This window comes from Felis catus, chromosome F2, assembly GCF_018350175.1.
Source record: "Felis catus isolate Fca126 chromosome F2, F.catus_Fca126_mat1.0, whole genome shotgun sequence".
In the NCBI taxonomy this organism is placed as follows: Eukaryota; Metazoa; Chordata; class Mammalia; order Carnivora; family Felidae; genus Felis; species Felis catus.
In genome coordinates this window covers 57,483,443-57,506,559 of record NC_058385.1, presented here as the reverse complement: position 1 = coordinate 57,506,559, position 23,117 = coordinate 57,483,443, and the positions used below count along the sequence as shown (strand labels likewise).

The 23,117-nt window shown below is 34.9% G+C and overlaps 1 protein-coding gene across 7 annotated transcripts in view; it reads left to right on the top strand.

Moving 5' to 3' along the window:
- The window catches only part of CSMD3 (CUB and Sushi multiple domains 3), a 1,245,869-nt gene that overhangs the window by 621,863 nt on the left and 600,889 nt on the right, over positions 1-23,117 (top strand). For all 7 annotated transcript variants that reach the window (XM_045049906.1, XM_019823045.3, XM_019823042.3 and 4 more), the window contains one exon: positions 6,735-6,856. In XM_045049906.1, the coding sequence (XP_044905841.1) occupies positions 6,735-6,856 (122 nt within the window). The remainder of the gene's footprint in view (positions 1-6,734; positions 6,857-23,117) is intronic.

Genomic DNA, 23,117 nt, shown 5'->3' with positions numbered 1-23,117 from the left:
TTGAAGAATGAATATAGCTAGCGGTTAAGAGCTAAAAGAGAATCGGGGTGCCTGGGTGGCTCAGTCGGTTGAGCATCCAACTCTTGATATCAGCTCAGGTCATGATCTCATTGTTTGTGGGTTCCAGCTCTACTCTTGGCAGTGAGCATCCTGCTTGGGATCTTCTCTCTCACCCTCTCTGCCCTTCCCCACTGCACACACACATTCTCTCTCTCTCTCTCAAAATAAATAAATAACCTTTAAAAAAAGGAGCTAAAAAGAGCATTCCAGATGAGGGAAACAGCATATAAAAAGTTATGGAAGTAGCTTTGAGCATTGTGCATTTTGAAATTACAAATTGACTCCTTAAAGTTCCTTGTCTTTTTAGATATCCACCAGATAGCCTCACCCTCTAATTTAAATTCTAGGAGGTCCAAAGTCTTCTAAAAGATGTCAGTGAATTTCTTGGACCAGGAGGTGGAAACTTAATGTCTAATAGTTAACTCTGGCTTTAAATCTTGCTTTCTGATTTTCTGGATTATGTTGATGTTACATAAACTCAAGTAGACACTGTCCTCTAAACAAACAAACAAGCAAACATACAAACAAACAAAAATGGTTTTTAAATCTAAAGTTGATAACCTGCTCAGTTAATCTTCTGGGTAATTTGGGAAAGGATGCGAGCAGTCTACATCAAAGGTAGACAAACAGTTTGAAACTGAGTAGAACATACTGTTATATGTTAAATCCTATGGACAACTAGTTTCCCCCGTCTTCGTCACAACACATCATCCATCTTTTTCTTTCTTTCTGTTCTTCCTACTTCTACCTCCCTTTCCCTCATCAATGTCCCTAAAACACTATGGTTTCTAGATATATTGTGCATAGTAATTCATCCCATTCTTGCCTACCACCTGACTGATTTCTTTCTTACTGGAAAAACTAGGTTCAATTATATTTTCTTTTATTTTTCTCAAAAAGAAAACTGTGTCATTAATTCATACAAATCATTTCTATTACTGGTTTCATGCCATTTATGTTCTCATCCGTATACCAGTAGGGTGACTCAGTGAAACAAAGAACAGGGAGAAGCAGCATTGTATGTAAACTTGACCTTCATAACTAGGTGAAATTATGGACAGCCAAGAACTGGAAAAAGAAAAATAAAGAATTTTCCTGTTTTAGTTGTGACTTAAAAAATCTGTACACTGTATTTCTCACTTTTAATAGGAATTGCATTTGCTGGGTTTTAATCAAATTTATCTGATCCTGTGCAGTCTGCCTTTTGCTGATTTTAATTCTGTCCTTTTCACGGCATCTCCTCTGTTTTCCGGTTTTCTGCTTTGGGTTCATTTCATTATTATTCTGCATTTATATGCTTCCTTTCAGTGAGACATGGATTAGACTTCCCATTGTTATGCAGATGACGCTCAGATGTATTTGAAGATTAGTCCTAATTGTTACTCCACTTCTGGCACTTTATCAGCTTCTCATGAAGACATAGGGACTGGGATGTCCAATTAAATATTAATAAACAGAACTACTTATTGATAGTTCCAGACACTGATTTAGATAGGTTTTATCATTCACCTTCAGATGTGTGTGTTTGGTGGGGGGACGTGGGGGGGGGGGTGTGCATGTTTCATGACCCAGAGTCCACAACCTGAGAATTGGGATTGATTCAGGGAGTAGTTTCTCTACGTGTTTATCAGAAGTCTAACAACAGGTCTTTGATGTTTAGATAAATCAGCCTTTTTTAACATAAATTATATTATATACTGTATTAATTAAAGTGAAATAAAAACAAAATAAAATTCTGGTGTATTAAAAGTGTTATAACCGTATTTCAAGTCACTACTTAAATTTCACATGTTTGTATTTAGATTACTATGAAGTTAAACTTCCATGTAGAATTCACTTCATAATAAAACCAACTCTGTGTGTGATCTTCCAAAGTATTAGGAGTTTCCTTCTCGTAAAGAAAGTGCAAGAGAAATATAAAGTGTGGTTGAACAGAGTCCTTCTAAACATATGCCAAATATTGTGTAGAAAGACTAAACTTCTGACACTCAACCCAGAAATCTGTACTTATTTAATGGAGTTCTATTTTCTATGTGTAAACTCTACAGTTCCTAGTGATGTCCATTAAGAGGACAGATGCTCTACGTCTAATGGTGTTTGTCTCACTTGTCTTATTTTCCTTTGTCCACTTTGATAATAGATTTCTACCACATTTCATCCATTTTTTTAGAGCAAATCTTTTGTGATGTCAGTTGAAAATTAATTCCCGAACTCGTTTCATTTACTGGGTATTTTTTCCTCCCTAGATTACTAATTCCTTCATTTAAACTATTTTATTTTAATATAAGAAGGATTTTTCACAACTTGGGAAATATTTATTTTGTTTAAGCTAATATAGCTCTAACTAGACCTCCTATAACTTATATCTTTGAAAATACTTAATTTCCTGAGCCATTTTATTTTCTGAGTCAATTTTTCATCACTGCATTGTTTTATATTCAGAGCCTATACATCTGCACACATGGGATGATTTTTTTTCCTCAAATGTCCTTAAAGCATTTCATTTCAACCATCTCTTATAGTAATGGTCACATGTTAATTTTAAAAAGATAATGTCTTATGAAGTATTACTGGGGAAATGCACACCTTATTATTTTGTACAAATTTACCTTGATTTGATCAGAATGGGTTTGTTCTTTTTAAGGTTTCTACACGAGCCATGGGAGAAAGGCTGCTAAATTACCAGAGAGGGGCAGGGAACAAAACATAGAAATAACACAGCTCTTTTTCTATGTTACTTCCTAAGAATCACCTCCCCTGATCTGTTACCACTTCCATAGCATTTCTTGATCTATTACTCCAATAGCATCTTGTAACTCCAACATATATATTGGTGATTTTTACTTGTAATTTTATGAGTGTTTTTTTTTTATTTTCATAAAGGACAATTTCCTGGTCTGGAACATATATATAAAGATTATTCATCATCATGTAAAGGTCACTCATTTGATACTCCACCTAAGAGCTGTGATAAATAACTTGGATATTTCTTCCTTTAGTAAACATCCCTGCATTATGAAAGCCACTGCATCAGGAGTTAACAAACAGGGATGAAAAACAGGCCTTGTCCACAAAAGTTTATAAGTGTGTATATGTTTTAGAAAACAAATCATGCCAGAGAATTCCCAAGTAGTGTCACTCAAAGAAACAGTATATGTCCTATCAGAAAGTTGATTCTACTAACTTCAATCATATGATTGCTATAAATATTTTATTTCTGTGAAGTGCTTAAAATGTTTATTTTCTATCAGATTGCTAGCACTTAAACACCTTTATAGATATTTTGTTCAAATAATGTGCTGGGAAGACTAGAGTCCATACAGAACCCTGAGCGGAGGAATTAGGAATACTTCTCATACAAAGAAGTGGCACATCATCTTGGCTTTGTTTAAATGAAAAGAATTTCTGCAAGGGAATGTAAGAAGGAATCACATTTGAGACTTGGAAAATGTTATAGAAATGAGTGGAAAATCATAAAAGGTGTGATATATTCAAAGAAGAACAAGAATTCTTTTCTGGCACAAGTTGAGTATATACTGTATAAAATGGCAGAAGATTGTACTGGAAAAGAAATCTAGATCCTCATAGAAACAATTTTATATTTTGCATTAGGCAGTTTGTAATTTATTCTATAGGAAACAGAGATCAAGGTTTTTAATGAAGTCAAGTAAGATAATCAAATCTGTATTTTAGAAAGATAAATATAGTAGCACTAAAGACAATGGAACACAGGAAGAAAAATGAGTATACGAAAGGAGTTAAGTAGCTATTTCTAGCTCAAGAAAAGATGATGGTGAAGTACTAGGTATTGGGAAGAAAAGAAAAGGAAAATGGAATGTTTCAGATGAGAAATACATAGGTCTTGAAGGGTGCCTATGTATGGATGGGAGGGAAGTGGATGAAGAAAGATATAATTAATTAAAAGCTTCTTTAAAACATTTCATATAATGTCCAGCAGGCAGAGACACGATTACTCTAGAAATAGGAGATGGAAAAATTGGTGACGTAAATTTGAGAGCTATTAGTACATAAGTGACCATTGTAGCCTAGAAATGAATTAGATTAACTATTCAGGGAGACCATTGAACAAAGAAAAAGGCCATTTAATCATTTTATAATTAAGCTACCTAAGGGTCAAATGCAACAAAACAAAACCAAGAACACAAGATATGGAGGGGCGTCTGGGTGGCTCAATCACTTAAGCATCCAACTCTGGATTTCAGCTCAGGTCATGATCTCAGGGTTTGTGAGCTCAAGCCCTGCACTGGGGGCCTTGTGCTGACAGTGCAGATCCTGGTTGGTATTCTCTCTCTCTCTCTCTCTCTCTCTCTCTCTCTGTCCCTCCCTGCTCATGCTTGTTCTCTTTCTCTTTCTCTCTCAAAATAAATAAACAAACTTAAATAAATACAAAGTATGGAGCATAATGATTTCAAACAATTAGGTAAGAATCAAGAGAGTTTAGGACTATATAAGGGAAGGAAGATAATTTCAAACACAGCTTATCAGTTCTTTCCATTCTGCTAAGAAATCGTGTATGTGGAAAAAATGAAGTACTATTAGATTTAGCAATTAGAAGGTCATTTCTTGCATTGAGAAAGCAGTTTTGATACCAAAATGAGAGAAGCCAACTATAATACTTTCAAAAGTGAATAAGGGAGAAGAAAATGGAATAGTGCACATAGAAGATTCGTAAGATATTAAAGAGCAATGATCTTACTTATATGTGAAACCTGAAAAAAGACTAAATCATAGAAACAGAGAATAGAATTGTAGTTGCCAAAGTCAGGGCCAGGGGTAGTGGGAAAAATGGGGAGGTGTTGGGTAAAGAATACATTTTCAGTTATAAGATGAATACTTTCTGGGGATATAATATACATTAAAGTTATTATACTTAATAATAGTGTGTCGTGTACTTGAAAGTTGCTAAGAGATTAGATCTTAAATGTTACCGCCCCCCCACACACACACACAAATAGTAATTATGTGAAATGATGGAGGTAACTAACCTTCCTGTTTCTGTAATCATTTTACTGTGTATCAAATCATCACATCATACACCTTAAACTTACACAATGTTGTATATCAATTATATCTCAATAAAGTGGGAAGAAAAGGCAATTATTGCATACTCAGAAATTTTGTGAGGCCTTGATAACCTGTGGTAGCTTAAAATCAGCCAAGATGGGACTATATATACCATGGGAATTGAAAGAGAGACAGTGAGAGACAGAGAGAGAGAGAGAGAGACAGAGAGACAGAGAGAGAATGAGAGGCAAGAAAATGCTGTAGTGAGCATAGAAGACTTACAGGAAATTAGGTAGTAAGTGGAAAAAAGGAAAAATTGGTAACTGATGTTGAAGGAAGAAAAAGGAAAAGTAACCATTTAATCCTCAATGGTTTAACCACAAGATATAAACTTCAAGTTATCTGGAAGAGATTTATGCTAAAATATAAGCTAAAGTGAAAAAAATAGTAAAGAAAACTTTATTTAACATACTAGAGAGACCCTTGGTGATAGGAAAGTAAGACTTGGAGTTGAAAGAACCTGAGCTGTAATCCTGACTCTGCTATTTATTAGCTGAGTGATCTTGGGGAAGTCAAGCAAATTTGGGGACCTCTAAACGGATCTTTAAGGTGGCAATGAATATGGGCACCTGGGCGGCTCAGCCAGTTGAGCGTCTGATTTCTTGAATTCAGCTCAGGTCATGATCATGGTCATGGGATCGAACTCCGTGTTGGGCTCCACACTGGGCTCTCTCTCTCTCTCTCTCTCTGCCCCTCTCCCCCACCCTCAAAATTAATAAATAAACATTAAAAAAATAAAGTGGTGATGATAATAACTATGTAAAGTCTTAAGGGCAGTGAAAATATGTGTACCTCAAAAAAAAAAGAAAACATATGTACATCATTTAAAAATACACTGAACTATTATTGGTGAGTTGGAGAAGGATGACACATGCAGGATTTTAATGGAATGGGGCAAAGAGATGCAAATCAAAACCAACAAGAAACATGCCAACAACAACAAATGCCAACAAGAAACATGGTGACCAAGAAGGAAGAGAAGGCACACATGTAGTGCAGCCACTCACTCTTCTTAAGTAGAAGAAAGAAGGGTTGGAAAACTGAAGAAGTATTACAACATTTAACTTTTGTGGGAATTCATTAAAATTACCTCAGTGCAGCTCTTTTTGTAGCCTGAATGGTCTAATTTACAGTTATAAGAACAGTAAAAGTAGTTTTAATATTGATTTCTCAGTTAGTCTCAAGTCCTAGGATACTTAATAAATAGGATTGAAAACACTATCTGGATGGCTTAATCCATGGCTTTCTTTCTTTCTTTTTGTAGATTTTTATTAACATGATATTGCATAAATATACCTCTCCCTAATTAAGCTAACCTATTTACAGTCAGAGGATAATTTATAATGCCTCACACTTTTATTCATAGTTAGTTTTCAGTGAATGTTGAAAATATTGAGCTTGTGAACTTTCGAGTATAAACAATAGTCTCACAATAGTCTCACTTTGATAAGTGACAAAACGCCCTAATATGTATGTCAACGTGGCTATAATTGTGCAATTTTGAATTTAAAGTCTGTTTGCAAAACACTGTATTGCTAAGACTTTGCATGAGGCATAGGCTCACTTTTAAAATGCAATTTCTTTTTTAGTGAAGACATGTGGCTCTAATCTTCAAGGACCAAGTGGAACCTTTACGTCTCCCAACTTTCCATTCCAGTATGACAGCAATGCACAATGCGTCTGGGTCATCACAGCAGTGAATACAAATAAGGTAAGGTAGAACCGTCTGTGGCAGGAAGCAGAATTATAAAGACAAAGGCAAAGAGATCATGAAGAAGTGCAGGAAAGAAAATTCGTATCTAGAGTATGATTTCTGCCAATACTTTCTACTTCTCCCTTATCCAAATGTAAACTTACATGAGAATTTGGGAAAAATCAATCTTTAAATAACACAACTCTCCTCCTGGTGACTAACGTAAGCGACAACACATTAAAATGGTAGATGAATGTTTTCTGAGACTTTTTTTTTTAAGTTGTAAGTATGTATTTTTTTTAAAGAAGCCATGAATAATGGCTTTTTGCTTCCTATCTTTTCTGCTTGACATATCATTCAGATATATCATGTTTTGGCACAAAGCTGCCTTTTCTTTCAATGTTTCTCTTATTACTATACATCTCACAGCTACTCCTTATTATGAAAAGTAGCTTTTATTGTGGTCTCCACTCATAGAAGATTCACATTATGGGTATTTCAAAAGGTTAGATTGTCTTTCTGTTTGACTATAAATGAGTAATACATCTAAACATGCATGTGCCACAATACTTCAAATAAGAATATTATGCTGAACGAATGTAAGAGAAGATGAAAAAACAGCTAGTTTTCCTGTCTTCTCTCTATCCCCCTTCTCCTTGGAAGAATACAGAGAGTACCTAACTAGACAGAATCAGAATTCCTCTCAGAGTGTTTTGTATCTTTTCTGGGTTAGTGAAGGAAAGTTTGGTAGTAGAGCCCATAAAACTGGTTCATATGGTAGTTCAAATACTGACTTACAATTTACTGATACCTTTGATCAAGTTATTTAACCTCCCTATAATTCTGTCTCTTTATCTATAAAAATGGGGATATTAGGAGAATGCATTTCACAGTGCCTTAAGAAGTTAAGTGAGGTAATGACTACAGAGTGCTTAATATAGTAAGGACTTAAAACACATTAACTCATTGTTATTAGATAAAGTATATACTGCCTGCCAGAACGTTTTATGTTCATGAATGGTTATCCTAAGGGCAGCAGCATGGTTTTAAAAATCAATTCAGTGGTCAGTTACACTTGCCTCATAGGCAAGCCCCGATTTATGAATCACAACTAGATCAGAAGGCTTCTGCCCCAAACTAACTGTGTAAACTTGGGAAAATCACTAAATCTAACCTTTCCTCTATATAAAGAAACTATTTTGATCACCCAACCTGTGTCGTCAGTTCAGTTGAACAAATATTTTATTTGTCAGATATCTTCTCTGTATGAATTATGGGTTGTTGAAATATTTTAAAAATCATGTAGTACTTGAAAAATAAACTTGCATTTATTGAAGGCTTAGCAACATGCCAGATGCTATTCACAGCACTTTTTATGAATTGTTTAATCCTCCTAAGACTCCCCTGTGAAGTAGATACTTTTATTGTCTGCGTTTAACGTGGAGGCTGAATAACTTATCTAAGATCACATAGCTGGCAAAGGTCAGAACTGTGTACTTCTTAAGATATGTGTTATTGCAAGGATGTATCTCACACTAAGGTGCTGTAAGTATCTTACACCAAGATAAGCATGAAGTAAATTCATTATAAAGTATGGAACAAACACATTATATTAATCTTGCATTGAGATAGAAATCTTTTTGTGTCATGATAATTACCTGTAATTGTCATCAAAACGTGGTAATTATCTCCTATTCGATGAGATGTCTGCTTTGCTAAGTTTAATTCATTCTCATTTACTGAGATACTGAAGTTTCACAGAGGTCATCACATTTCCCCTTGTTTATCTTACCCAATCTACCAAACTTTTATCTCTTCTTTTTCTTCTAAAAAAATCCAATTTATTTTCTAAGGAGGACATAATTACTTTCATTTCTTTGCTATTTTTATCAAGTACCTGACTGAGGACATTAATTTTTGATCTGTTGGTTTACCTCTATTTTAAGATATCCGTATAGAAATTGGTTTTCAAGCATTTTTAACCAAGACCCACAGTTAGAATTTTTTTTTTTTACATTGTGGCCCAATTCACTCACATACACACAATGCCACAAAATAATATTTTCCCTTAATATGTGAATTCACTTCTCTATTTTTTATTCTAATCTATATTGACCTATTTGTTTTTAATATTGGGTCACGCTCAATAAATTTATTTCATGATACACTAACAGGTTATAACACAGTTTGAAAAATCCTGTTTTGCTTCTATAGATTCTCACATCAGATCTCTTTCAGGAAGGCAGTCACTGGCATAGAACATGGGCATACAGCTTTCCTAGTTGGTATAAATCTCAATTAACCAAGATGCTTAATACCTCAATATCTATAATTTTCTTCAAATATCATTGTACCTGTTTTTCTTTATGTTTGATCATTTTAAAAGCAATCATGGTGTTCTAATTGTCCAAACCACAAATATGATTGGTGGAAAAATCTCTTGAGATTTGAAGCTGGATTAAACTGAATGGAACTGATTTCAAATCCATACTGTCCCTCTTAGTAGTTACACATTTGTAGACAGGCATGATCTTTGATTACTCTGAACTAGTTTTTCTTTTTCCTCTATTAGAAATAATAATATTATATCATAAAATTATTATACTGACTAGATAAGGAAACATGAAATGGCTCGTTCAAAATAGGATCATTTTAAATGACATCTATTTTGCCAAATGTTGCCGTCTCATTAGGAAACGTGTTTGTCTTTAGTTATTTGTTAGATTTAATTGATGTGTTGATGCAGAAAAAAATGTCACTATATACCATTTTCTTCCACATTTGATTATGCGATGATTAATTTATAGGTGATTAAACATTAAATTATAGTCATTTTTTATTTCTCAGTTTACAAACATTGCCATTAAGCTTACTAAACATAAAATATAATGACTGAGCATTGCAATGTGAAAGTAATATATGTTTTTAAGGTTACTTTATACCCCTTCCACAAGCTTCTGTAAGTGAATATTTCCTTTAATCTTAGAATTTCAATGATGAACATAATTGAGGGCTTCTTCACCACAACAGCAAATCAGAATATTAGAAGAAATACTTTAAACTAGCCTGGTTATTGAATTCATTTTTCTTCTTGCAATACAATATGCATTTAACATTAGCTCCATGTGTGAAGTAAATACTTCTCTGTCTTGAGCTTTTCCTTAACTTGTATGAGGAAGATCTTCCTTGATTTCAGTTGTCTCGTGCATTTGTCTTCAGTCTTTTGTATGTGTGTGCTGGAATACGCGAACAATTTCCAGGGTGTGTGTATGGGCGGGCGGGGGGGACAGGGGGCAGAGCTGAACACCGTTTTCAAGTATTCCACTTTTTAACAGAGTCCAGCTTAAGAACCTACTTCTATCTGTTTGTTCTCTTTTATCACTTTCCTTTTCGTGATTGTCTTTCACGGTTTCAAAAGAAAGTCACATATTACTTTTTCAGCTGAAATGAGTGTAAATAAAATTCTAGCGATCCAGAGTAGAAAATTCTATGTGCATATAGTTCCTGAGGGGAGAGTCTTTGAGATCAAAGCAAAAAATAGATTCACTAAGAAATATTTGAAGAAGACAATACCTTATTTCATCTACAAAACAAACTTACAGAAAGTCCCCTTTTTATCTCTTAATGTACGTTCACGTGTATGTTTGTGTATATGCATATGTATCATCTATCCACCCACCTATCTTTTAATCTATCTGTATCTCTGTATATCCTATAATTAGAATTTACAATACATAGAATTATAGAGTAACCTGAATTGAAACACAAAGTCTGGTTTATTGAACACACAGAATTCCTAATTTGTCTGATTGATATTACAGTCTTTGCAATTATAATATACAGTGGACGTTTTCTAGAAATTAAATGGACTAATGTTAACAAGATTTTAAGGAAACTGTATTTCAAATATTTATAAAATTATAGTGTAGTAGAACTTGCATATTTTGCAGCTATTCACACTTAAAAAGAAAAAAAAAGATGTCCATTTGAAACTATAGGAGAGGGGTGTCTGGGTGGCTCAGTCAATTAAGTGTCGGACTTTGGCTCAGGTCATGATCTCACGGTTGGTGAGTTTGACCCTCGCATTCAGTTCTGTGATGACAGCTTTGAGCCTGGAGCCTGCTTCAGATTCTGTGTCTCCCTCTCTCTCTTCCCCTCCCCTGCTTGTACTCTGTCTCTCTTTCTCTCTCTCTCTCTCAAAAATAAATAAACATTTAAAAAAATGTTTTAACTGTAGGATAAAGTAGTTGTCAAAACTCTTTGATCTATGTCTTGAAAAATTTTTGGAGGCTGTCTACAAGAACATTGTCCAATAGAAATATGTGAGGGGCGCCTGGGTGGCTCAGTCAGTTAAGTGTCCAACTTCAGCTCAGGTCATGATCTCACGGCTCCAGAGTTCAAGCCCTGTGTCTGGCTCTGTGCTGACAGCTCAGAGCCTGGAGGCTGCTTTGGATTCTGTGTCTCCCTCTCTGTCTCAGCCCCTACATCACCCCCTCTCTGTCTTTGTCTCTCTCTCAAAAATGAATACACATTAAAAAAAGAAAGAAATATGTGAGCCACATATATAATTTTAAATTTTCTAGTAGCTACAGTTTTAAAAGATGAAATTAATTTTAATGTCATATTTTATTTAACCTCAATATTATAATTTCATGTAATCAGAACACAATTATTAATGCAATAATTTACCATCATTTTATTTCATTTTAAATCTTTGACATCTGGAACGTGCTTAATATTTAAAGGATATCTCAGTTCAAATGAGCCACATTTCTAGTACGCAATAGCCACATGTTGCTGGTGGCTACCATATTGTTCAGGGAAAATATTGAACATCACCATGGAGAGTTTGATTCTGTTTTAGGGAATATGAGGAGATAGTGGTTAGTGGTTGGTCTCCAGGAAAATAAACATCCCATTGCAAGGCAATTGCCTCATGTGAAGTTTTGTAGGGGCTTCAAGGAAAAGCAAGAAGTATGCCTCCATTGGCAAGCTGGGATTTTAGCTTTTCTTTACTTCTATGAACTACCCCATTCTTTATCTAGTTACATTATTATTATTATTATTATTATTATTATTATTATTATTATTATTTTACTTAAGTCAGCCAAAATAGGCTTCTATTAATTGTCACTAAGGAACCCTGAGGCAGGAAGCTAGTGATACAGTCATAATTTTTATTGTCTCTTGACAGTAAAGAATCTGTTGCAATATTTATCTCCCCAGTTGACTCTCTAATACATATCCTGCAAATTGATTATATTCTTATTTCTTCTATCTTCATCAATATTGGGATACAAAGGTTCTAGCTCTTGAAAACACAAGGTAATGTTGGGTACTTCTACTCTAATTTCTTGGATGTCTAATGACCTTTTGAGAAGTGGGTTTTCAAATGTAAACATAAATTAATAGTAAAGTCAAAATAGCTTTTTTTAATTAAATAGTTCTTCAGTATAAGGTACAGTTTTTTTTTTCATTAATTAGACCTTCAGTATAATGTGCAGAACCAAGATAAAAATGTGTGGAATAGAATTCTTTATGGCTTTTTGACCAGTTCATATTCTCACTTTAAAGCGACATGTTTTTATCCACATTGGATGGCTATTTGTGAGGATAATACTGACGTCTCCAGGATGTCAACAAATCTCACAACTGACAAAATAAAATCCACTGGGAGGCCACTAATAACAAGATTAAATTGACTGAGCATAGAAGAATATAATTCAGAGAAAATAAAAACAGGCATGTGAGGTCGACTTCAGTCTAAATTTTAACTCTCACTAGTTTAGCAGAAGTCTAAAGTACCAGAAGATATAAAATTGGTCATCAAAAGGATGTGAATTGACTATGACTTAAAAAAAATATGGGATAACACTAGCCAAAAACACATTTTTTTTGTATTCCAGGACTATGAATACTTAATTTGTTTCTAAATTTGTCTCACAACTGTACCTCATGATTCAAAAAATACGGCTGACTATAACCTATGTATGGCAATGGCATGATTTTAAGTGTATATATTTAAGAACTCACGCTGGATATTCTTCACCTATTTAGAAATAACTTCCTTATTATTCTATGCAGAGGGATACTGGGCAGAGTTTTGATCTAAGAGTAGGAAACCCTGAATTCTTGTTCAAGTAATTTTGCATCTCCGAATCTCAGTTTCCTCATATTCAATGCAGGAATAATTATCCTTGCCTGGCCACGTCATAGGAGTGTTGGAGGAACACCCAAGTCAGCAAACAATACGACACTTTGTACATTGGACATTATCTTCTAAATTTAATGTATTATGTAAATATTTATGCTACCCCTTATTCCAAAGACAATTTTAGGTGGATGACATCATCAAATAGATCATAATACATATGTTGAGATATGTTAAATAATTAAGGAGCTTTAAGCATAAGAATAGTACATAGCTCACAGCGGGTGCCCCGTTAACAGTTATTGTATAAATAAAAGAACTAATGGGGCACTTGGGTGGCTCAGTTGGTTAAGCATCTGACTCTTGATTTCTGCTGAGGTCATGATCTCAGGGTTTGTGAGTTGGAGCCCCACGTGAGGCTCTGTGCTGACAGTATGGAGCCTGCTTGGAATTCTCTGTCTCCCCCTCTCTCTCTCATCTCTCGTCTGCGTGCATGTGCTCTTTCTCAAAAATAAGTAAACATTAAAAAAAAGAACTAATGGACAAGAATAAGCAATGCTTATGGAATATCTGAGAAATTATTAGGCATTTGTATCAAGCATAGTCTAAAGTTAGTGCACAACGAATGGCAAATATTTTGGTGGCAGTTATACTGCTTTATAAATAAATGTTAACTCTATAATATTTTTAATAACATTTATACATGTATATTATTTTCTCAAGTGCTAACATAAAGCATACTTATTGGACTTTTCATATAGTTCTGATAAAATTTTACTGTAACATTTTATATTATTTTGACACAGGTTTCTGTTGAAGTGACATGATAGATGGGACACCTGTCTCAAACTTAGATGCAGGTCAAGAAGGACAACCTCTTCTAATAGGAAATCTTATCCCTTTCTAGGCAGGTCATTTCATTCTACTGTTTATTTCAAGAATAAGTAGTCAAGGTCTATTTTATGATGTGGTAATATAATTAAATTGTGAAATATTTTATTCATATACCCAGTACAACATTTAAGTCCATGTTTTTTGTTTAGATCCATTAAAGACCCATTCAGTGCTCCTCCCCATAAACTCATCAGGCATCAGAATACACCCTGACTTCCACCCAGAACACTAACATCAAAAGCCTTTCCATATTGTCACTGTTCCATCACTGCAGCTAGCCTCTTGCCACTTCGTTTAGCCTGCCCACTTACAGGCACTAGCTCTTTGTGCCAAAGAGTCAGAGCTTTGGGACCTGTGCCAAGCTTCAGTGCCAGGTCTGAGACCTCAGCCAGATATAGAAAGTGTCACTTTCCTGCAGACTGCAGCTGTCTTTTCTGCAAAAAACAGAGTCAAGACAAGGATTTATGTGCAAGTGATATTTTAAGGAAGTGCACCGAGGAAACTATTAAGAGAGTGGGGGAAGCAGGACTGGAAAAAAGTTAAACAAGGGTGAAATTTCAGGCAAAATCCAAGCTGTAGCTTGATCCTATGCCTGTGTAAATTATACATCAGACTTTGTTCCAACTCAGTACAAGGGAGCTGGGCTATCTTTCGTCTCCACCCATAACTGTAGGCTAAGGGTTATCCAGGCCCTTCAGGGCTCATGAGTGGGCATAACAGTTCCCATAGACTGAAGGAAGCCTCCAGAAGACATATCTCTAGACATTTAGAGGCAAATGAATGTGGTGATAGAAAACAGATTACAGAAAGGACCAGAAACATTTGCTGGAAATCTGGATGGAGCACTGACAGTATCTGCTACAGTTGAGGAGGAGCTAATGGGAGCCAGCCTCAGGCAATAGTTCAGAACAAATCAAAGCCAAGTGGGTGGTCCTACCAAGTCATGATTCAGAAAGAACCCAGGAGTAAAGTACAGATCTTGGCATAAAGCAATAGGTTGGAAACCAGGGAAAACAACTAGAAGATTCCTCAAGCCTGGAAAAGTGTCTGTGTTTACCATTTGTAGGGTATCCTAACCTTGGAAGTAAGGGAGCTGTCAAAGGCATTGACCTTTATTTTCCCTCCTCATGACTGAGTCATACCTGTACAGCACTTGCTAATGAAATGTGTTGTGTCAAATGGTTTATTTAGTTGAAATTTTTATTTGAAACGAATTAGTGCAGGCACAATGAATAGTCGTCTATAAATAAATATTAAGTAAAAAACAAAAATAAATATTCTGAAATGTAAAATGGGTTATCTTTGGATAGAGGACCTCAGTTAATTTTTTCCTCTTTAATTTTATGCTAACAAAAATTCTGTTAAATTTCAATCATATATTTTATAATAAAGATGAGTAATAAAGATTAGTAAAGTGAAAAAGAAAGAATAGTTATTAACTAATTCACATTATTGACTACTTCCTGCTTCTTGAAACTCTCTTCCCTTGACTTCTTTATGCTCTGATTTCCTTAATTTTTCCCTTCTCAATCTTTTCCTGGTATTCATCCTCTCTGCCATTTCCTTAAAATTCAGTTTCCTCTATGTCCTGAATTTAAATATTTTTTCATTCTGTATTCTTCTCTTCCTTCACAAGTCTAAATAAAATGTCCAGTAGATTCAATATAGCTCATTAGTGTGCCTCAAAGTTGATTAACTCTCTCTCATCCAAGTTTTCATTATTTCTCCTATGAATTATCAACCAACTTCCCAATGTAGAATCTTTCTCTCATTTTGATGCCTGTCAACAAATCCGCTGTGAATTTGTATTCCAAAATGAAATGTTATCTCCTTTCTTGGTAAAATATTTAAATATATCTGTACAGCTTCATGGATGAATCCATCAACAACTTGAACTTCTCTTATAGCTCAAGGCCCATGACCCAACACTTTACTTTACACCAGTGCGTTACCAGAACCCTCTAGTTTGGGGGACATACTGCTCTCTATACTTCCCCACTCTGTTTGCACCTCTCTTAACTCCTGACCCAGTTTATTCCTGGCCATTCTTTAGGCCTCAACTCATGTTTCACTGGTCATGGAATCCTTTCCTGTCCTCCCACCTAGATTGACTTAGGATCCTACTCTGCATACTGGTTCACCAGTTGTCATATTATATTGTAATTATCTGTTTGCTCACCTGTTTTCCTTAGTGTCACACTTAGTAACAAAAACCACTTTTGAATCTTTGCATCCTTAACTCCTAATATAATAGCTGTTTTGTAAAAGCTATTCAAATGAATATTTATTGAAAGAAATGATGAAATATTTCTAGGTAAAAATCTCACTGGTTTATTTATATTTATTAGCTCTTCCTAGGAATTTCTCTGATTCTTCAGGAAAAAAAAGGAGGCAAGGTATGCAAAATACAAAATAGTTTTATTTAGATTATTTTTTCACTCCTCTTCCCACTGCTAATGGTTGGGCATCCCTAACACTTTAACCTCAATATTATAATGGTTTTTGAGTGATATGCTTAATCAGAACTGTGCTACATGATAATTAAGCTTAAATATTAAATGATTCACATAAATGGTGACAATTTGTATACTTAATGCAGCCAAATAAAGTCTTTTGGGGGTTGGCATAGAAGAAAATAGGAGACTGGACAAAGAAATCCTTAATTAAAAATACCAGGATATACAGACTTAATAAGGATTAGGTTTGGCTTTCAAAGACAGAAAACCCCCCAACAAGAGAGACTTGAGCAAGATAGGTATGTGGTCTATAACTTCTGATGGCTCTACTCCAGGAATTCCTCAGGGACTTAGGCTAATTACTACTCTACCATTCCAGGGTATGGCCATTGCCCTCAAGTTCCAGTATTGTGTCTCAGGCTTCAACATGGTGTCTCACGCATTTCAGGAAGCAAGTGATAAAAAGGACGGCAAAGGACAATTGCAAGCTGTTTCTTAAGAAAACTTTCTAGAATCTGTGCTACACACACACACACACACACACACACACACACACACACACTTCTACCATAGTTTAGTAACATGATCATACTCAGCTGCAAAAACGATAGAAAGTATGGCCTTTATTTAGCGTAACTTGGTACCAGCTAGGAACGCTACCACCATGGAAGATGGGTAATAGGATGTTTGGGAAAGGTATGACATTCTCTGTTACAAAACTGGTATGTTAGGCCCTATTCTAAGCTCTGTTTATGTATCATCTCATTTAATCCTCCCACTAACTGTATGAAGTAGTTGGTCTAGACATAGTATGTCTATATTATATGTGTAAAAACAGGTTTAGAGAACTTAAGTGACTTGTCTAAATTTGAAGGGTGAGTGAGTGGCCACACTAAGCAGTACTTACAAGAGTTATGATGGTTGGGTGATAAGATGGTCATGACTATTGCTGCTGTAGCAAATTACCATAAACTTTGTGGCTTAGAACAACACATATTTGTTGCCTTACAGTTCTGTGGGTCAAAAGTTCAGTACAGGTCTCACTGCAATAAGATTAAAATGTCACCAAGATATGTTTCTTTCTGGACACTCTAGGGAAAAATGTTTCCTATTTATTTGTGTTGTTGGAAGAATTAAATTCCTGTTGATTGTAGGGTCAAGTGCCCAGTTTTTTGTTTGTTTGGTTTGTTTGGTTTTGGGTTTTTTTGTTTGTTGTTTTTTTGTTTTGTTTTGTTTTGTTTTTGGCTGACTCTCAGTTGAGAGACATTCCCAGCTGCCTTCTTCCATCTTCAAATTCAGCAAAGGTAGTCTAGTCCTTCTGATACCACATTTCTCTGTCATACTCTTCTGCCTTCTTCCTCTATTTTTAAGCACTTGTGTGATTAGATTGGGCCCACCTGGGTAATCTAGGATAAATTTTCTATCTCAGAGGCCTTAACCTTAATCACATCTGCAAGTTCCTTTTTAACATGTGAAGTAATTGATTCACAAATTTCCTGGATTAAGTCATGATCCCATTGGGAGGTCAATATTCTGTCTACCACAGGTGGAATGAGGAAGGGCAAAGAAATTGGAGAGCATAGGGCTTTTAAAGGATGGTGTCTTCATCCAGCAAAAGAGAGCTACTCTAATTAATATTCAAGATGTAGGAAAGTAATAAAGGCAAACTTTGAAATCTTTGAATTATGTCCTACTCTTTTTCTTCCCAGAGAGATCCCTTTATCTGTAGACACATTTAAATATCTTTCAATTGTTTTAAAATTCTATGCCATTCCTATTTCACACCTTTCACTCTCTTTCCCTAGCAGGGGATTATACTAGGATTATAGGAAATAGGGAATAGAAACATTGATGTGCATCTTCAGTTGTTAGTGTACAAAATTGTGGTGTGTATCCAGCTATGGTGGCAATTTTGAGACATAGTATTTCATTCAAGCAAAGAATTCCTTTCCTCCTTCTGAAACTCTTCTAACCATCACGGTCTTTAATGGTGAAAAACACAGGCAGAAAAGAAGGCAGTAAAATAGAAAATAAGTAAAGAAGAATCTTTTGTGTAGGAGAGACATTAAAACGTCTCTAAGCTAAACCACATACTCATAGCATCTATTCATTAAAGGGTCAGCCCTTTAAATATTCATCTCAAGGAAGAGTTATGGAATGAGCAGTGTTCTTCCATAATAATGAGAAAGGGAGGGATGGTTATGAGTGAGCATGGTAACATCTCTGACAACAACAAATATTTAACAAGTATTTGCTGTTGAATAGCTGGTGTAAATATCTATCTGATCAGCAAATATTGTTAGCAATTTTACATTATAAAAATCACCTATGATATAATGAATTATTAAAACAATATTTCCTTATTTAAGTAAAGTAGTCTTTATTTATAGTTTACTGTAAGGAAGACGCTGTACTGGCTTTAAAAGCACTTAACCTGAGTCTACTCATAGCTTCTGAGTGAATCTTAATAACTTTTTAAAGAAGCAATAATATGGCACAGTCTTTAAGACCATATCCCTTTTTAATCACGTAAGTTATAACTGTTTAAAATTTGTTTTTCTTGTTACAACCATCATTTTCCTGATGTATGTTTTTGTAAATGAAGGCATGAAGAAGTATAAAGAAACAGAACATAAAATCTCTCTTCTTGGGTAGGCTATATATTTATTCTATGAAGCATTAGATTTCTCTTATTCTTAAAATTAATATTTTAATAACTCATTTCTTTGTCACATGCCTTCTAGTTAATTCCATAATTATATGACCAATATTCTAGATTGCACTTTTACTAAAGTTAGGTGCAGCTTCATTTTAACATCTTGAAAACTGAAGCAACACAGTTTGTTCGTTTGTTTATGAGAGGTTGGTATTTCTACTAACAATCATTGACTTTCAGCATTTTCCTTTCCTGAATAGTAAAATAAAAATTATACTGCCTTTCTCATAGGGCCCTTGGAAGGATTATGTGAGATAAGGCATGCCATACACCTAGAACAGAGTCTGGAATAGAGTATATGTTTATAAAATGTTAATAATAACATTCCTACTATTACCACTGCCACCAGTAGTCACACCATCGCCACCCCACCCCACCGTATCCCCAGTGTGCTGAGCATAATGTCTCCACCACCAGTGTTTGAGCTGAGCTTCCTGCTGTGCAGATAACACAGGCTCTCACACATTTCAGAACTTGGAATATCCTTGCGGAGACTCCCTGCTGATATTAGTCATCAGAAGCCATCAGCAGATGTTTCTAAGAATTCAGAATAGAAGTCTGCCAAGAGAGACTGAAAAAGGAACTGGAGAGAGCTGAAAGCTTTTGCTGTCTCCCCCTGGAGATATTTTACCGCAGAGTAGAAGGTCATCTTAATGACAACCTCAGAGTTACAAGAATCACAGTTACCATTCTGGGACACCATTTCCTGCCCCAGCTGCCCCGCACCTCAACCAACAGCAGCTGCAGCAGGGTAGTGAGGACAGAGAAGGAGTGCAGTGTTTTTCCTGTGTATCCTGTGCTGGTTCTTCTTGGCATTATAGGTTGTTTAGCTTCTGGAAATGTTTAACCAAGGTGAAGGAGAATCACTTGGATGATCTGATTATCCTCACACACCAGTCACATTGGATACACATATCATTGAAGTGTAGGATTCTGTGTAATCCCTTTGCTCTGCACTACATATCTTGCTTGAATTTCAGCCCTATCCTGACCTACCAGTACAACCGCTCACATTGGGCAAAGATAGGAGAAAGAAATCGAAAATTGCAGGTATAGGTAGGATGCGGTGGCTGTCTTTTTTTTTTTTTTTCTTTTTCCTGGGAGGACTTCTTCCATATCCCCTTATAAACTCTCAGTCTTAGTTGATCTCTACCATATATCTACCATATAAGATGTCATGTATCTTGGAGTAGCCAGATAAGCACCAATACTGTAAGTGCTAAACTTGTCCTAGGGAAGTCTACACTTTTATGGATTAGAAAGCTGGTCTACAAGAGATTAAAAAACAAAACAAAACAAAACAAAACAAAACAAAACAAAACTAACTCGCTGCCTTTAGGAAGCTTCCAGCTAGGGATTTAGACAGAAAATAAAAAAGTAAACACAGAAATTAACAGTCACAGTTTGAAAGAAACATTCTAAGTGGAATGAAAGGGATTCTGCTTAGAAGTATCAGTAGTGAAGGCCTTTTGGAGCAGGTGAGATTTAAGCCAATCTTGAAGGAAGACAAGTGATTACCAATGCAAAGAGGAAAGTGTCTGGGGCAGAGTTAAAACTGCTCCCAGGGGTGCCTGGGTGGCTCAGTTGGGCCTTTGCTGTCAGCATGGAACCTATTTTGGATCCTCTGTTCCCCTCTCTTTCTGCCTGTCTCCTGTGACTGCACGTGCACTCTCTCTCTCTCTCTCTCTCTCAGAAATAAACATATAAAAATGAAATAAAAGGAAATGAAATAAAATAAAATGAAATAAAATAAAATAAAATAAAATAAAATGAAATAAATTAAAATAAAATAAAATAAAATAAAATAAAATAAAATAAAATAAAATAAAATAAAATAATAAAATTAGCTTGCAAAGGTCCATGAAGACCCTGCCATCTCCTAGAATTAAAAAGATGGCAGAGGTCATGTGGCATGGTGGGTAAGAGGATGATTGAGGAAACAGAGACTGTAGAGCTGAAGAAAGCCCAGATCACACAGGGCATTCTGGGATCCATCCAAAAATATCATGAGGAGAATGACCGAACCAGTTGTTCTCTCACTTCATTCACATATCCCTCAAATGTCATGTTCTTTCATCCCCTGTCACTGACCACCTCTATCACCCTCCGTCTCCATGCTTTATTTTTCGTTACAGTACTTCATAATACTTACGAGTATTTGAAGATTTTATATGACATCGTTATCTAATACTTTCCTATCTGTTGTGTATTTCTCCAAAGAAGGGAAGAAAGTCTGTCTCTATCCCCAGCACAAGGATAGAATGTGGTAAAAAATGGGTTCTAAATAGATAGTTATAGAATGAATTAAATACATTAAGAGGTTTTAGGTAGAAGACTTACATTATCTGATTTGTGTTTCAATGTAACTCCCAAAATTTAAATTAGAGGCTTATTAATTGAAGTGCAGTTCTCAAAACAGGAAAGAATAATATAACTACCTCTCCTCACTTTTATCCCAGCCACTTCCCACAAAGAATGTTCGTTAGTGGGCCAGGAATCTTTCTCCTTGGATAGCTGTGGCAAGCAATGGATTCAGGGTCAAATAATTCTTGTTCTACCCTAACTTCTTGGGCTTCTACCTAAATTGCTTACTTGGGAAGATAATTTGAGAGGTAAGCAAGATTTCCCATAGATATTAACTAGTAAAACTGCATTAATCAATGACTACAAGAAATAAACAGAAGTTCACAACAAAGGCTATGAATTGAGAAGCTAATATCAGGCATGCTTCCTCTTTGGTGTCATATGAAAAAAGAATAAGAATAAACTGAGGTCAAGAATTAAAACACACTCTGCGGTTCACTATATATATATATATATATATATATATATATATATATATATATATATATACACGTATATATATATGTGTATATATACACACACACACACACATATATGTATATATACACACATATATATGTATATACATATACGTATATATATGTATATATATCGTATCTGATTTTTCACTAGCATGTTTGTGTATCTAATAACTTTGAACGAATATAATTTTTAAATAAAGCTGTAAGTCAAATATCATCTGTAAAAATAGATCCAGATAGAGAAATGGAGAGATAGAAATAGCCCTTCTTACAAAATTCATTTTAATGAGCCTCATTTATATTTATTGTCAAAAAATTTTCTGTATGTACAACCTAACATACATTTGTGATGAATATCTTCCTAAAACAAGTAACATTATTTGCAAGTATTTTCTTCAAAATTTATAAGTTGAAGTTGATAATTTATATGCATTATGAAGTTTATATCCTCCAGTAGCTAAGCATAAATAAATGACAGAAAAGAACCAACAATTTTGTATGTTGTGTTATAGATTTAATATCTGATGCATTTTTTCATTTTTATGTAGCTTTTTCCCTTCGGTGAAACATTTGTAGTGCCATATTTAATCTGTCATTGTTACATACCAGTAAACCCCTAAAGGGGAAGAACAGTGTAGAGATACAAAAGACAGAAAAAAATAAAACAAAGCTGAAGCTTTTATCATTCCATCAATATCTTCCTGCGTCTCCAGACTCCCTCCACCCCCTGTCCCTAAAATATGAGTCCTTGTAAGAACTGAAACTATTAACTGATGCTGGCAGCAAAGTGGAGGAAACTAAAGAATTCCCCAGGCTGGCACTTCTCATTTTTGAATGCTCTAGTCCAGAGTCTTAGAATGTATCTTCTGCAATGAAATATGCAAGTATAATACTACAATGTATAATCTTTCTAGAATATGAGTGACTAATACTTTCCTCTAAAATAAGATTACTTTGAAATGAATATATGTTGGCTTCACATGTATCATATTTAAGACTTTTATATCTTACAATGTTTATCTGGTTCACAAATTTCAAGGATATTTACCTTTGTATATTTATTTTTTACAATGATAAGCAAATTCAAATGAATACTAAATAGTTATTGAACATTAATTTCCCATATACCACATAATACTTATCATATACAATACATATTACAAAAACAGCCAAATTTTAGAATTATTCTAAAATACATTTTTTCAAACAAATGCTCTGGATATTCTGCTTTATTTAA